Source organism: Diceros bicornis, chromosome 15, assembly GCF_020826845.1.
Source record: "Diceros bicornis minor isolate mBicDic1 chromosome 15, mDicBic1.mat.cur, whole genome shotgun sequence".
Classification (NCBI taxonomy): Eukaryota; Metazoa; Chordata; class Mammalia; order Perissodactyla; family Rhinocerotidae; genus Diceros; species Diceros bicornis.
The window spans coordinates 49,552,111-49,565,619 of record NC_080754.1 but is presented as its reverse complement, the minus strand read 5'-3'; the positions used below and the strand labels follow the sequence as shown (position 1 = coordinate 49,565,619).

Below are 13,509 nucleotides of genomic sequence, written 5' to 3'. Positions count from 1 at the left end.
CCTCTTTCCTTATGGCTTATAGTCCTAGTGTTGTGTTTTATCATATAAACTACAGGTAAAAAGGTACCATGTTAGAGCTAAATGGCACTGAAGTTTATGAAAATAAGTTTATGAATATAAAATTAGACCTTCCCAGATTACATAAATGAGGATACATCCATGTATCTTAGGTATTATAAGATGAACTTTTTCACTTAACAAACCTATTAAATTTATTATGCAATTATAAAAATAGCATAGTGTTGTAAAAGCTACTGAGTAGAAGCCATGGCTTCTGTTTTCACACCTTGAGAGCTGTAGTTACCTCAGTTGCTGGGTCTGTCCCCAGAACCTTGAGCCAGCACCAGTGACATGACCTGAGGAGTCCCAACTCCTGGTGCCCAGTTCCATTACCAGGGCTGCCCCTAACCCTTGCCTGCCAGCTTCCTCAGATTATGACCTTCTCCAAGGCCAACCCACATGAAGCAAAGCCATGGCACCACTACCCACTCCTGTAGGCCTTCAGGATAAGGAGCAGCAGTCTCTAGATAGCCTCCCTGCTAGGAGAAGGTGGAAACCCAGGAGAACCAAGGGTCCACCATCCTCCTGAAGACTCTCAGCATCATCCACCCTTATTTCTTCTTTTCCTTAGTCATCACCAGAAGTATAAGTCCCTCCATCTGTTTTCTCTCATATTTCATTCCCTTAATGCTCTCTGTCTCCTTCCCTTCCTCCCAAGCCCTCTTAACATACCACTTTGTACTTCCATGACCAACTCACTTTGTCTAACTAGGTTCTGCTCATCCTTAGGAGCTCGATTCAAACATGACTTTCTTAAGACACATTTTCTGATGCTTCAAACTAGGTGAGATCTTACCTATTAGATGCTTCCATTACTACTTACCCCTCTACTTCACATCACTTATCACACTCAACATTACTTGTTCAAAGTTTGCTTTCTCATATAGATTGTAAACTCCATGAAGGCAGGAATTATATCTGTCTTACTCACACTGTTATGTCACCAGAATTTAACACAGGAACTGGCACATAACAGGAATTCAATAGATGTTTATGGAATAAAAGAAAGAGGAAAGAGGTGAGCAGTGAGAAGAAATATGTTCCCAAGTTAGACCTCTGAACATCTTTTTCAAGAGAAACATCATGATCATATGATGTTGGCTATACCTCAACTAAAACATAGGTTAGGGGCTGGCCTGGTGGTGTAGTGGTTAAGTTTGCACACCCCGCTTCTGCGGCCCAGGGTTTGCAGGTTTGGATCCTGGGCGCAGACTGACACACCACTTGTTAAGCCATGCTGTGGTGGCATCCCATATAAAGTAGAGGAAGATGGCACAGATGTTAGCCCAGGGCCAATCTTCCTCAGCAAAAAGAGGAGGACTGGCAACGGATGTTAGCTCAGGGCTATTCTTTCTCACAAAAACAAAACAAAACAAAAACCATAGATTATGTGGCTCTTTGTGTGCTGGCTGGCCTGGTGGTTAGAATAACCACTTTAGCTCATTATTTCTGCAAAGAAAAGTGCTGTGAGTTCCAAGCACACGTTGATAAAGAAATTTGTAGGATGGAACTTTCCATTCTGTGGGCTGGAGCACTAATCCTCCAGACGTGTCTAGTGCTTTAGAGCATCTGAAGCCCTTTTATCTCCACTGTCCGAACTGATTCTCATGACAGCTCTCTGAAGTCATTAACCCAGCTCAAAGCATATTTACTTAGCAGCATGCCCTAAGCCCTGTACTGGGTGATACGGACCCAAAGGAAAGAAGATATGATTTCTCCTCCCAGTAGCTCACATTCTAGATACACAGGAAGGATTCCCAACCTCATTTTGCACATGAGGTTACATGACTTGCCTGAGGTCACACAGTCATGAGTAATGGTACCTGCCTGCTGCTCTGATACCTCTCCGTTGATAAACTTCTGAATGCTACACTGCATAGATTAGGTACAATGAAAAGTTAAAACAAAAGCAGTCCCTTTTATGTTTTAGTTCTTTTTAAAAAGTCTTCTTAAAAACATCCTATCCATCCTTGTGTGGTTTATGATAAGCCTAGACTTAAAAGAACCCCTGTTTTATTTGAGACAGATGCTGGCAGGTGGAGAAGGGCATGTAGGAAGAGCTTAGGCACATTGCCAATTGCTTATATTGAAGCCCTGGAGGGCAAGGCCTGTGGAGGGTAAGGCCTTCGTGGTGCCAAGTACAGGAAGCGCAACTTCCCTCCTTTCCTGAGGCCTCTGAGGAGCTGGAGAAACCAGTCAAGGGGCCCTGAGGCTAGCTCCCCAGCATCAAGGTGTAGGTCCTTGCTCCATAATGGGGCTCGGCTGCTTAAACTGCCCCTGCTTTCCTCTGGCCAGCTGCCCAGGCCAGATGATGCAATCATTTACTTGAAGGTACCTGCATTACAAAACAGCACTGAGGGCCCTTGACTGATCTGGGAGGCCTAGCTAAGGATCGAGCGAGGCCTGCGAGCTGTCCGGAGCTGTCTAGAGCCAAATCCACTGAGGAGGCAGCCACAGCACCACTCTGTGTGACTCCGAGGCTGCTGTTCACAGGATCAGAACTGCCTAAATGTCTCAGGAGACCAGCCCTTCCAAATGGACTGCAGAAGAAAGGATTCTCTTAAGTCTCAGATCTGGAGTAGGGGCAAGGAGGAGATGAGCTATGAACCAGACAGCAGTTGGCAGAGAAAGGCAGAGAGAAGAGGAGAGCTGGATAAGCACGGGGCATGGAAAGTGGTTGATGTCGCCATAACCCTGTCACTCAGCATTATCAGCTTCCTTCAATACTGGCTTGAGGGGCCGACCCCGTGGCGTAGCGGTTAAGTGTGCGCGCTCCGCTGCTGGCAGCCCGGGTTCGGATCCCGGGCGCACACCAATGCACCGCTTGTCAGGCCATGCTGTGGCGGCATCCCATATAAAGTGGAGGAAGATGGGCACAGATGTTAGCCCAGGGCCAGTCTTTCTCAGCAAAAAAAAGGGGAGGATTGCCATGGATGTTAGCTCAGGGCTGATCTTCCTCACAAAAAAGAAAAAAAATACTGGCTTGATACTGGATCAAAGAAACACAGGGGCCTCGGGGTGATTTGACCTGGGCTCAATTCCCCACTCTATCTACGTGACTGGCTTGCTATGTGACCTCGTGCAGGTTACTTAACTTCTTGGGCCTCATTTTCCTCATCTATGAAGAAAATATCAAAATATTTATCTTAAATGGTTTATATGAGAATTAAGCAAGACTATTTATTCATTTCATAAATATTTATTGAATGCCCACTGTCTGCCAGGGACATTTCCAGGCACTAATGATCAACAATGAACAAAGCAGACAAAAATCCCCCAAATCTCTGCCTTTAGGGAATTACATTGTCTACTTCCACCCAGTACAATAAATACATAAGATGTCAGATATTGATGACAGTTTTGGAGAAAAATAAAGTAGAGGAAAAGTGGGTTCCAATTATAAATAGGAGTGTCAAGGAAGGCCTTGCCGAAAAGATGATATTTGAACAAAGATCTGACAGAGGAGAAACAACGTATGCAACAGCATCTGCACAGTGCCTGCCAGGGAATAGGTACTGTGATTTTTTTTTTTTTTTAAGATTTTTATTTATTTATTTTCCCCCCCCAAAGCCCCAGTAGATAGTTGTATGTCATAGCTGCACATCCTTCTAGTTGCTGTATGTGGGATGCGGCCTCAGCATGGCCAGAGAAGCAGTGCATCCATGTGCGCTGGGGATCCGAACCCTGGGCCGCCAGCAGTGGAGCGCACGCACTTAACCGCTAAGCCACGGGGCCGGCCCAGTACTGTGATTTTTGTATTGTTACCATCATCATAATTGTTATAATTATTATTCACATTCTTCTTAGTTTCCCAGAAAAATGGCTAATCTAGAACAGAAACAACTCAAAACATTGATGTTAATACTACTACTAATAATGATAATAATAACTATATCAACCAAGATTTGTTGAACACTTTACTCTTTACAAGGTCTGAGTTATAGAACCTGACTCCAGAAGAATAACTTTTCCAATTCGTGGCTGTAGGAAAGATTTAAAATGCTGATTAGGTTTTATTTATTTTTTTATAATTTTATTTGTTTTTGCCCCCAAAGCCCCAGTAGATAGTTGTATGTCATAGCTGCACTTCCTTCTAGTTGCTGTATGTGGGACACGGCCTCAGCATGGCTGGAGAAGCGGCGTGTCGGTGCGTCGGTGCGTGCCTGGGATCCGAACCCAGGCCGCCAGCAGGGGAGTGCGCACACTTAACTGCTAAGCCACGGGGTCAGCCCTGAGTAGGTTTTAGATTAAAAAGGCAGTAATCAAACTTACATGCTCTAGATAGCTGATTGTATATTTCTCTCATTTTCAGTTAATTCCTTTTCGAGAAGTCTCCAAAACTAAAATAAAAAGGTAATTCAAGGTGCTACCAAGTTAACTCAAGAAATTCTAAGTTATATCAGAAATCATTTTGCATGATCTTGGAACAATCACTTCACCTCACTGGATCTTTATTTTACACTTTATTTTATTGCTTATAAAATAAAGTAACTAGATGGTTATCTAAGATCCTTTCTTAAAAATGGTTTTGTTCTATGACTAGTATTAATTACTTACTCAATGGAGACGATGACAGCATTCAATTCCTCGGCCATTGCTGTACACAGTTCATCATAATACCTGATTTCTAAAAGAGACAGAGGAGCAATCACTATAAAACAGGTTATTTAATACCATCCATTCTTTTTTTTTTTTTTGTGAGGAAGATTAGCCCTGAGTTAATATCCGTTGCCAATCCTCCTCCTTTTGCTGAGGAAGATTGGCCCTGGGCTAACATCTGTGCCCATCTTCCTCTACTTTATATGGGACACCGCCACAGCATGGCTTGATAAGCGGTGCATATGTCCGCACCCGGGATCCGAACCTGCGAACCCCGGGCTGCCGAAGCGGAGCACGCGAAATTTACCACTACACTACCGGGCTGGCCCCATTAGGATTTCTTAGAAAGAGGATTCAAAGGTTTGCAGTGACAGAAGCAATTTTAATATGGAAAAATTTAATCCTTTAACTGTTCTTCCCATAAATTAAGAGCTGGATTGTGTCAAGAGAAAATCAAATATTCCCTTATTTATAGGCTTTCCAAGGCAGTCTTAGAATCAGAAGTTTAATAACTACATAACCACCTGCATACCTCCCCAACCCAAGCTCTTCCTCCAACAGGAGTGATCAGTCAAAATTATGTGGAAAAGGCCAGGTTGACTCGTATAATTCACACCATTCCTGGCACCTACACTTCCTGGCCTCTAGTGTAATGTCTGGCCTAGCAAGTGTCCAATGCTACTGACTCAATCTTTTCCAGGGCAGAGACTCTGTCTTATTCATTTTTATATCCCCATCCTCTAGCACAAATTAGGGTAATCAAAGGTCCAGGTTTACACATAACTGTTTGCGTTTTTGTACTGAAAGTATGAAACCCCTCAGTCCTCGGCAAAACTACACACTCAGCAAATATCTGTTGAAAATGTGAACAAATCAGTGAATAAAAGAATAAATGATGAATACAGAGTTAAGCGAAATGGGATTACTAGAAAAAGTTATACTTTTTAGCCTTTGCTGCATTAGAAAAATAATGTGTTATTAAAAAAACCAAACAAACTAGAACAAGTTGCCCTTGCATTTAAACTTAGCAGATGCCAAAAACTCTGGGCTGAAGATGAAGAAGTAACTCTATGATAATTACAGGAGGAGATAAGGCCCTTACATCCTCCTTAGTAGGCTTTCTGCTGGGCTGCTCCACTTGGCTGCCTGCCATTTTGAACGTATTCTGCTCATGAAGTTATCCAATGCTAAAGAGAATATTCTTAAACTTTGCAAGATCATTTCCTTTTAATGGTGGCACACCTTTTATATTTTCACCTTTGGTTTCATAAGCAGATGAAATGTTGATGAGTTAACGTGTACTCAGAGATACTTGTTCTGTTTCATAGATTTCTTCAAAACACAAATTGGCAAAAGAGCTACAGATAATTGCCTCATATTCTGGCCCAATGAAACTTCACCTTGTTTTGGTGTAGAAAGCTATGGTCAGCACTTTACCATAAGTTAGTGTATGATTTAGGTCACAGGAAATAATTTCAAAACAGTTTGTCTGAATTAACAAACAAACAGGCAAAAATCTTTGTGGAGGGTAACCACATAATTAATAATCCAAACTAGGACCCTTTCATGTGAAAGGGGGTCAATATTAATAATTTTGCTGGGACAATAGGGGTAACTGAGACTGTCCAGGAGAATCATGTCAAATGGACCCCCTCTCCTTACCCAATAAGAAAGTTCAACTCAATCACACTTCTCTCCCACGGCCAACCACAACCCCAAAGAACCCGAAGGTGACCAGGACATACTCGCGCTTGCCAAAGCCCAGCCTCCTCCATGGATATAAACCACGCTGCGTTTCAGCGGCTCTCCTGGCTTTGGAGAGCCTTCAAACACTCTGACTTCCACACCATCAAAGACAGTGTCGGTCACCTTCACCTGAGCAGATGACCGTGCGCTTTTCTTGCCAAAAGAAACGATGATAAAATTCAGTGCCAGCAGATGATGGCTCAGGCCCACGTAGTGTATCAGGTTGCTCTGCAGGGTGAGGGAGGGAATAAAAAGGGACAGCACAGTCAACTTCATCACCACCAGAGCCACACTTGCCAACTCTTAGTATTTGCATTCTTAAAGCAACTGCCACAGTACTTAAGGGCTCTTTCAATACAAGAAGGAATTGTGTTTACCTTCTACTGTCAGAGCTTCCAAAGCTTTTTCATACAGGAGATCTTTGATGTTGAGATCAGCTCCGAGAGGGAAATGGGACAGGAAATATCAGGCCCATTTTATCGAGAGGGCTTAGAAATTAGCTGACCTTGCCCATTTAGCTGGATAAGCGGCGCTTCTGGGACTCAAACCTAGGAACTGTGAATTCCAGGATTCAGTCCCTTTTTTTCCCACTAAACCAGCACATCACAGTTCCAATAACATACTAAGAGTAGAGGAAGAATTCTTTATTTAAATGCAAATAAAAGAAAGGAAGGTTTCATATTTGCTGTACTTTAAAAGTTTTTTTAAGCTCATTATATATTTATATTATATTAGCTTAAATATTATATATTATACATTTAAGTGTGTCTGGTTGTTTTGAGAGTAGGAGAAAGGAATGAATGTGTGAGAGGGAAGCAGCAGAGTCAACTGCAGCCCTGGCATTTAGAAGCAGACCAGCTCAGACACAACCAGGAGCTTTTCAGAAACATGCAAAGAACATTCAGCCAGCCATCTCTTCTCCTTCGAACCCTGAGGGCGTCAAGCTCCACCTTAAGCGTTCACAGGAAGGTATCTGGTTGGAGATGGAGCCTAGGGAGAAGAGACCCAAGTCATCCACCCAGCAAAGACCCTGCAGCGCGTATTCCCCTCTGTCCACTTCTTACACAAGCTCTTCCTATTAAGTACACTTATAAAACTGACCTCCCTCCAGGGCTTAATGGCCATGTTTCAAAGCCGGAGAATTGGAAGCCAACTTGAAGCCAGTGACTAGTCAAACTAGAGAGGACCAGAAGTGTCAAAGAGTGTTTGGAAACTTTCCTGGCACAGAGCATGAACTTAGATACTGTATCTCCTAGTGGCTCTCAAACCCAGGGAAAAGGAACAGCTGGAGAGTAACAATGCCCTTGTGTAGAACATGAAACAGAACATTGATAGTTAGTGAAATATTTAATGCCATCATAAGATCAAGGAAACAATGTTATTAGCAGAAATCAGGACTATATCAAGTCTGCGATACACCATGATACAGCTTCCCAGCATGTGCACAGGGTACCCTGTGTGCCTTGAAGTGGGAACAGATGTGCTGTGACTGATCCTTCAGCCCCTGGGCAGCCAAGCTCCTGAGTCGTTTACCCCAGTGTCCCATATCAAATATTATTGCTGTACACATATGCCTTGCCATGAAAAGAGTTGCAAAGCACTGAATTATGAAGCCATTAGCCACTGTTCATGAAACACAAGAACAAGAGGCAATTAATCTAGCCATGAACAGCTATTCCAGCAATTCTATTAATACGCATTTGCTGACAATATAAGCAGCAGCAGAGCAAATGAATATTAATAAATTAATTCAACTTCTATATTATCATTTGCCCAATTTACTGAAAAATTTAACTGTTAATGTTCTTGATATAAAACAAACAAACAAATTAATGTGTGTGTGTGCACGGACATGCACATACAGAGGATTCTAACCATCATTTTAAGGTCTTTGGCAAATTGGGAAAAGGCAATCATCATTTGAGTCTTGTGGTAAAATATCAGTCTAACTTGGGGAATATTGAGATCTGCCAGGGTCGAGCTGAGACTGACTGCTTTCACTCAGATTTCTAGAGTTCCCACGATAAACGCTTTCAACATTGTTATCAATTAATAGAGAACACAAAGGGTCCTTCCATTTCTCACAGGACAAGTAGCTTGATAGGCATGAATTAAGAAAATATGAACAAAGAAATGGCAGACTTTGCTCTGTTACTTTCTGGACTGTATTTTTTTTTTTTTTAGTTAAATGAAGACTTTATTGAATATTTAAGAAAAATTATATATGAGTTCCTTCAACTATAGGAAAGCTGTAAAACAAGTGAGTTATCTTTACAAAACAGATCGGAGAAGATTGTTCATTTTGCAGAGACTCCACCTCAGGTTTCCTTTGTGTACTGCACGCTCTGAGTGCATGTAGACTTGACTTGATTTGCCCATACCTTTCCAGAAACACTTCTGCTGTGTTAGCCTGTGATCATCTGCATTAACAGAACTTCTGAACAACTATCTGCATTGTTTACAATACTGACAGGGTGGTGTGGGGGCAGAAGTGCTGATTGGAGAAGGGACAGTTGGTTTATGCAGGAAAAAAACATAAGCAGAAGCGGGTAAGAAAGGGTGGATGGGTAGGAAAAAAACTCGGAAAGGTGCTAAAATAAAACTGTGCTAATGTTTGGAATTGTGTTGATCAATTAGAGAATGAAAAATAGTTATCCTAGAGACAATATCGAGATTGATTCTCTCCATTTTCAAATTTTGAAATAAACAGTAATCTGTCTTGAAGTACTTTTATTACTACTATTATTAATAATGGTTATCACTGCCTGAGTGCCTACAGCGCTAGGGTAGGTTGTTGAATTCTGGCTACAGGTCTGTGAGGTACTGTTATTCTACTTGAGAAGAGGAGAGAGAAGAAGCTTAAAGATTAAATAACCAGTGCAGAAGTTGGATTCTGGAAACTTATGAGGGGGCTGCAGAACATACAGAATTGCCCTAGAGATGCTGGTGTAGATCACTGCGAGCCCAGGAAGCTGTTCTGAGTCCTATCCAGTTTGGCATGACATTCACATGTCTATGTGATGTCATATGGCATGATAAAATTGTGAATATTATCTAACTTTTTTCCTCCAATATCAACTCTTTCTCTTAGCTCTTCTCACTACTCCCCTCCCATCCCTACTGCCCAGCAAATAAAATCAGTAGCCAAGTCTGTCTGTAGTTGTTACTTCAGGGGAGGGTCATGAGAACAAATAGCAAAGAAACAGGAGTGTCTTTCTGCTTTTGATTTTCAAAAGCCTATATCCTTTGGAGAATTAAAAAATAGACATTGATCTACAAGATTACATGATGGATAAGAAGTCTCCTAGAATAGAAAATGATTCTCCAAGCTAGGTGGGGGGAGAGGGGAGGAGAAAGTGTTGGAATGAAATGAAGAATGTGTGGATTGATATCTGAGATCCAAAGAAAAAAGCACCTTGAGACACAGTAACCTGCAGACATCTCTGTGAAATCTAAGAGCAGCAGACACGTGCCCCACGCCCAGATAGAAACTTGGAAAGAGGCAAGACTCTAGGGAAGTGTGACTGCAAGGTATGCCTAGGAAGACAGTGCCTCAAACGGCCTCAGAGAGCTCCTCAGGCTCCAGCTGGTGCAGGAGCAGCGGAATGATTCCATGTGACAGAAGAGACCTAAAAGTAGCAAGGGCTGTATGAGTGTCTTGCAGATGGATCTGAGACAACCTCTCCATTATCCAAAATCCATTTTATGTTCTTAAGGGTCCAATTGGAATAGAAGAGAGCACTAATGGACTTGAAGGGCTCTTATAGATAAGAAGACAGGATATCCTAGTGCAGCTTGTAAGGACCACACACCAAGGACCAGGTGGAACAATGATGTGGGTTGAGGATAAGTACCCAGATGGCATCCCCCGCTCATTATGCCTCAACATTGTATAAGACCCTCCAAAACCTAAAAGCAAACAGCAATGGGGGAATACCTAAATTCACTGGGATTAAGTCCTACCTAAAGAATGAAGGCTCAAAATATAAGATCAAGTTATATTTCTTGCATCCTTGAGTTTGTGAAATGAGATTCAGATCCACCCAAGACACATTCTTGAAAAAGTTTTCTGAAACCTCTTTAGAAGTAGCTGGAAACTCCAGTAGCACAAAGAAGCAAGCTGAGTGTTAAGAGCCCCACAGGTTGTGAATTGACCCAGTCTTGGCTAGTTGAAGTACTTGAAAGCAGTGCTAGAGGTCTTAAAACTGGTCCCCATAACCATTCCAGGATCTAGGAGGGGAATTCTGCCTGAGGAGAAGGAAAGGGATGAAGAGTACTCATTACACCTCAGTGGAACCTGACACGCAAAACAGGTGGGCCACTGACTCTCTACCCAGGTCTGACGACCGAAGGTCAGAGGGCAAGCAAGAATCAAAGGAAGCCAAGCAGAAACGGTATTCTGCTTCTTAACATGCAAGTTAGTTGTCAGGTTTGTGAATGGGGCTGTTCTCTGTTAATTCATTCAACATATAAATTAGGGGATATATTCTGTGGGCAAGAAATCTTAAGAGGGAGAGAGAGACAGTCTTCTGGAGCTTAGCGAAATAGAGAAGAACCAAGACTTGTAAATGAATAGCTGATGTTAGTTAGCTAAGTGATACAAGCTTACTAAGAGAGGCCTAGATAAAGGGTTGCACAAGCTCAGAGAAGGAAGGTATTACTTCTGTCTAGTTAGTCAGATAGTCCAATGTTTCTAGGGAAGCTGAGATTATCATTTTTCCCATTATGTACATTTGCTATTAGGACCATATTGATTATCAAGTTCTGAAATGATAATAGGTTAAACAGATGTAAAATAATTATCTCTAAAAAGTTCTTCTGTATGCTCATGTCAAAGGAGAAGGCAGAGGCTGGGGAAAAGCCACAGTACATTGATACCCCAGACACATCAGTAATTAGCATGTGGTCAAATTTCAACAGGAACCAACCACATTAGACAGAACGTCTACTGTAACTCACTGCCTGCTTCATTTCTCATGTTCAAAGCTTTGTATTCTACGTCAGTGGTTCTCCAACTTTTCCAATAATGGCCATTTCATCCTGTCAAACAGCTTTTTCATTCTGCTCTCCAGATTCTGTTCTACTCCTGCCTATTATAGGAAAACAATTTCATAGAACATTTATCTGCATGAAAATTATAGTTATATTTCTTAAATGTTGTAAAGTTTGTGTGTACTTTTAAATGCAGATTTAATTTTTTTTTATTGGCAGGCAAATTACATGACTTCACTTAAGACCACTGTACAGATCACCTGAGATCCACTAATGCAGAACTTTTTTTTTTTTTTGGTGAGGAAGATTGGTCCTGAGCTAACATCTGTTGCCAATCTTCCTCTTTTGTTTGCTGAGGAAGATTTGCCTTGAGCTAACATCCATGCCAATCTTCTTTTGCTTTGTATGTGGGTCACTGCCACAGCATGGCCACCGATGAGCCATGTAGGTCTGTGCCCAAGAACCAAACCTGGGCCACCAAAGCAGAATGCACCAAACTTAACCACTAGGCCACGGGGCCGGCCGCTAAGAATTTAAATCTTGATGACTCCCTCCCTTTCCCCAAATTTCCATCTCTCCTTAAGCTTTCACAGTTCTCTGGACTTTCCCTAAGACTTTAACTTTTAAGGGAAATCCTCTGGTTTTAAAGCATTGATTCACATTAATTTCTTTTGTTTTTTTAAGCTGCAGACCAAACAAAACATGACTGCAGGCCAAATCTGGACTAAGGGCCACCAGAGCAACTTCTGATGTAGAGGACGATCCAGTCTGACTGAAGGTACAGCTGGAAAGATGGTGGCAGGTTAAATGCTCTTATGTGTAGACCTTAGTTAGCTGTCAATGGTGAAACAGTAAAGATTTTTGGACACTTTTTTTTTTAATGAGACTATACTTTGGGAAGAATTATGCAGCTGAGGTGTATACAATAGTTTGGTGACAGAGAGATTGGAGGCAAGGACATCAGCTATAAGAATTTGGCAACTGTGCACAGAGGAGAAAATGAAGGTCAGCCCCAGAAGGATATGGGGGTGGGACATACAAGAGAGATCATGAGCAGAGTTGATGGGCCTTGGCAACTGCTCACAGAGTGGAGGGAGTGGGATCAGGTAGGCTGGTGGGACACAGAGGCAGGATTTAAAGATGCTGGAGGGTCTTCACTTGGGGTATGAGAAACAGAACATAGGCAGAAGAACAGCCAGGGAAGGTACGATGAGTTCCATTTTAGAATTATTCCATTTAAAGCCAATGGAACATTTAGGTAGACAGGTCCAAAAGGCAGAGAGCAAATGCAGGGCCAGAGACTCAAGGAGGTCAGGCCTGGAGGAAGAGCTCAGAGGTAACTGATAACAACTCAAACAACAGTAAGACTCAGAGAGGTAGCAAAGAGACAAAACACAGTGACAAAGAAACAAACCATGGAGGAAAACATTCTTTGACAGGCTGGAAAGAAGAATCTAGAAGGAGAAATCTAGAGACTGGCAAGAGGAAAACTAAGAGTGAATCATAGTACAAAAGTCAAATTTGAACAAGTTTTTTAAAAAGCTGACAATTGGCAATGGAAGGAAGCTAAGGACTGAAAAATGACCATTAACATAACTAGGAAGTCATCACTAGTAGCCAAGAGAAGTTTTAGGTGCATCATGGAGGCATAATCCAATTCTTTCAATATCCTCATCATTATTGTCTTTACAATGATGTGCCCACTCTGCACTCTGACGACTGCTCCCTTAAAAGATTTAATGGTCATCCTGACCTTTTGACTACATCAAGATTTTCCTATGCCTCCCCTTCCAACCTGCTGAGAATTCCCATGTTCACGGTTGCTCAGGCCAAGTGGTAAAAGTGTCAGTCCAGGTTAAGTGATACTCAGGAATTACTGCACGATATCAATCTTCCTCTGTCAATGTACAAAATTGCCCTAATTCCCAAGCTATGTGTTCAGGCAAATACAGAACACTGCTTAACAGCATAGACTAGGAAGCCAGAGTGCCTGGGTTTGAATCTCATTTCTACTACTTACTGGTTGTATGTCTTAGTTAATGTCCTGTGCCTTAATTTCCTCATTGTAAAATGGAAATAATAGTATCTAACTCATAGAGTCATTCTGAAGAT

At 42.0% G+C, this 13,509-nt stretch overlaps 1 protein-coding gene across 1 annotated transcript in view; it reads right to left on the bottom strand.

Moving 5' to 3' along the window:
* NCEH1 (neutral cholesterol ester hydrolase 1) overlaps positions 1-13,509 on the bottom strand; it is a 68,904-nt gene that overhangs the window by 12,039 nt on the left and 43,356 nt on the right. Inside the window, exons 2-3 of the mRNA XM_058556341.1 lie at positions 6,405-6,633; positions 4,618-4,687 (exon numbers count right to left, since the gene is read on the bottom strand). Coding sequence (XP_058412324.1) covers positions 4,618-4,687; positions 6,405-6,633 — 299 coding nt within the window. The remainder of the gene's footprint in view (positions 1-4,617; positions 4,688-6,404; positions 6,634-13,509) is intronic.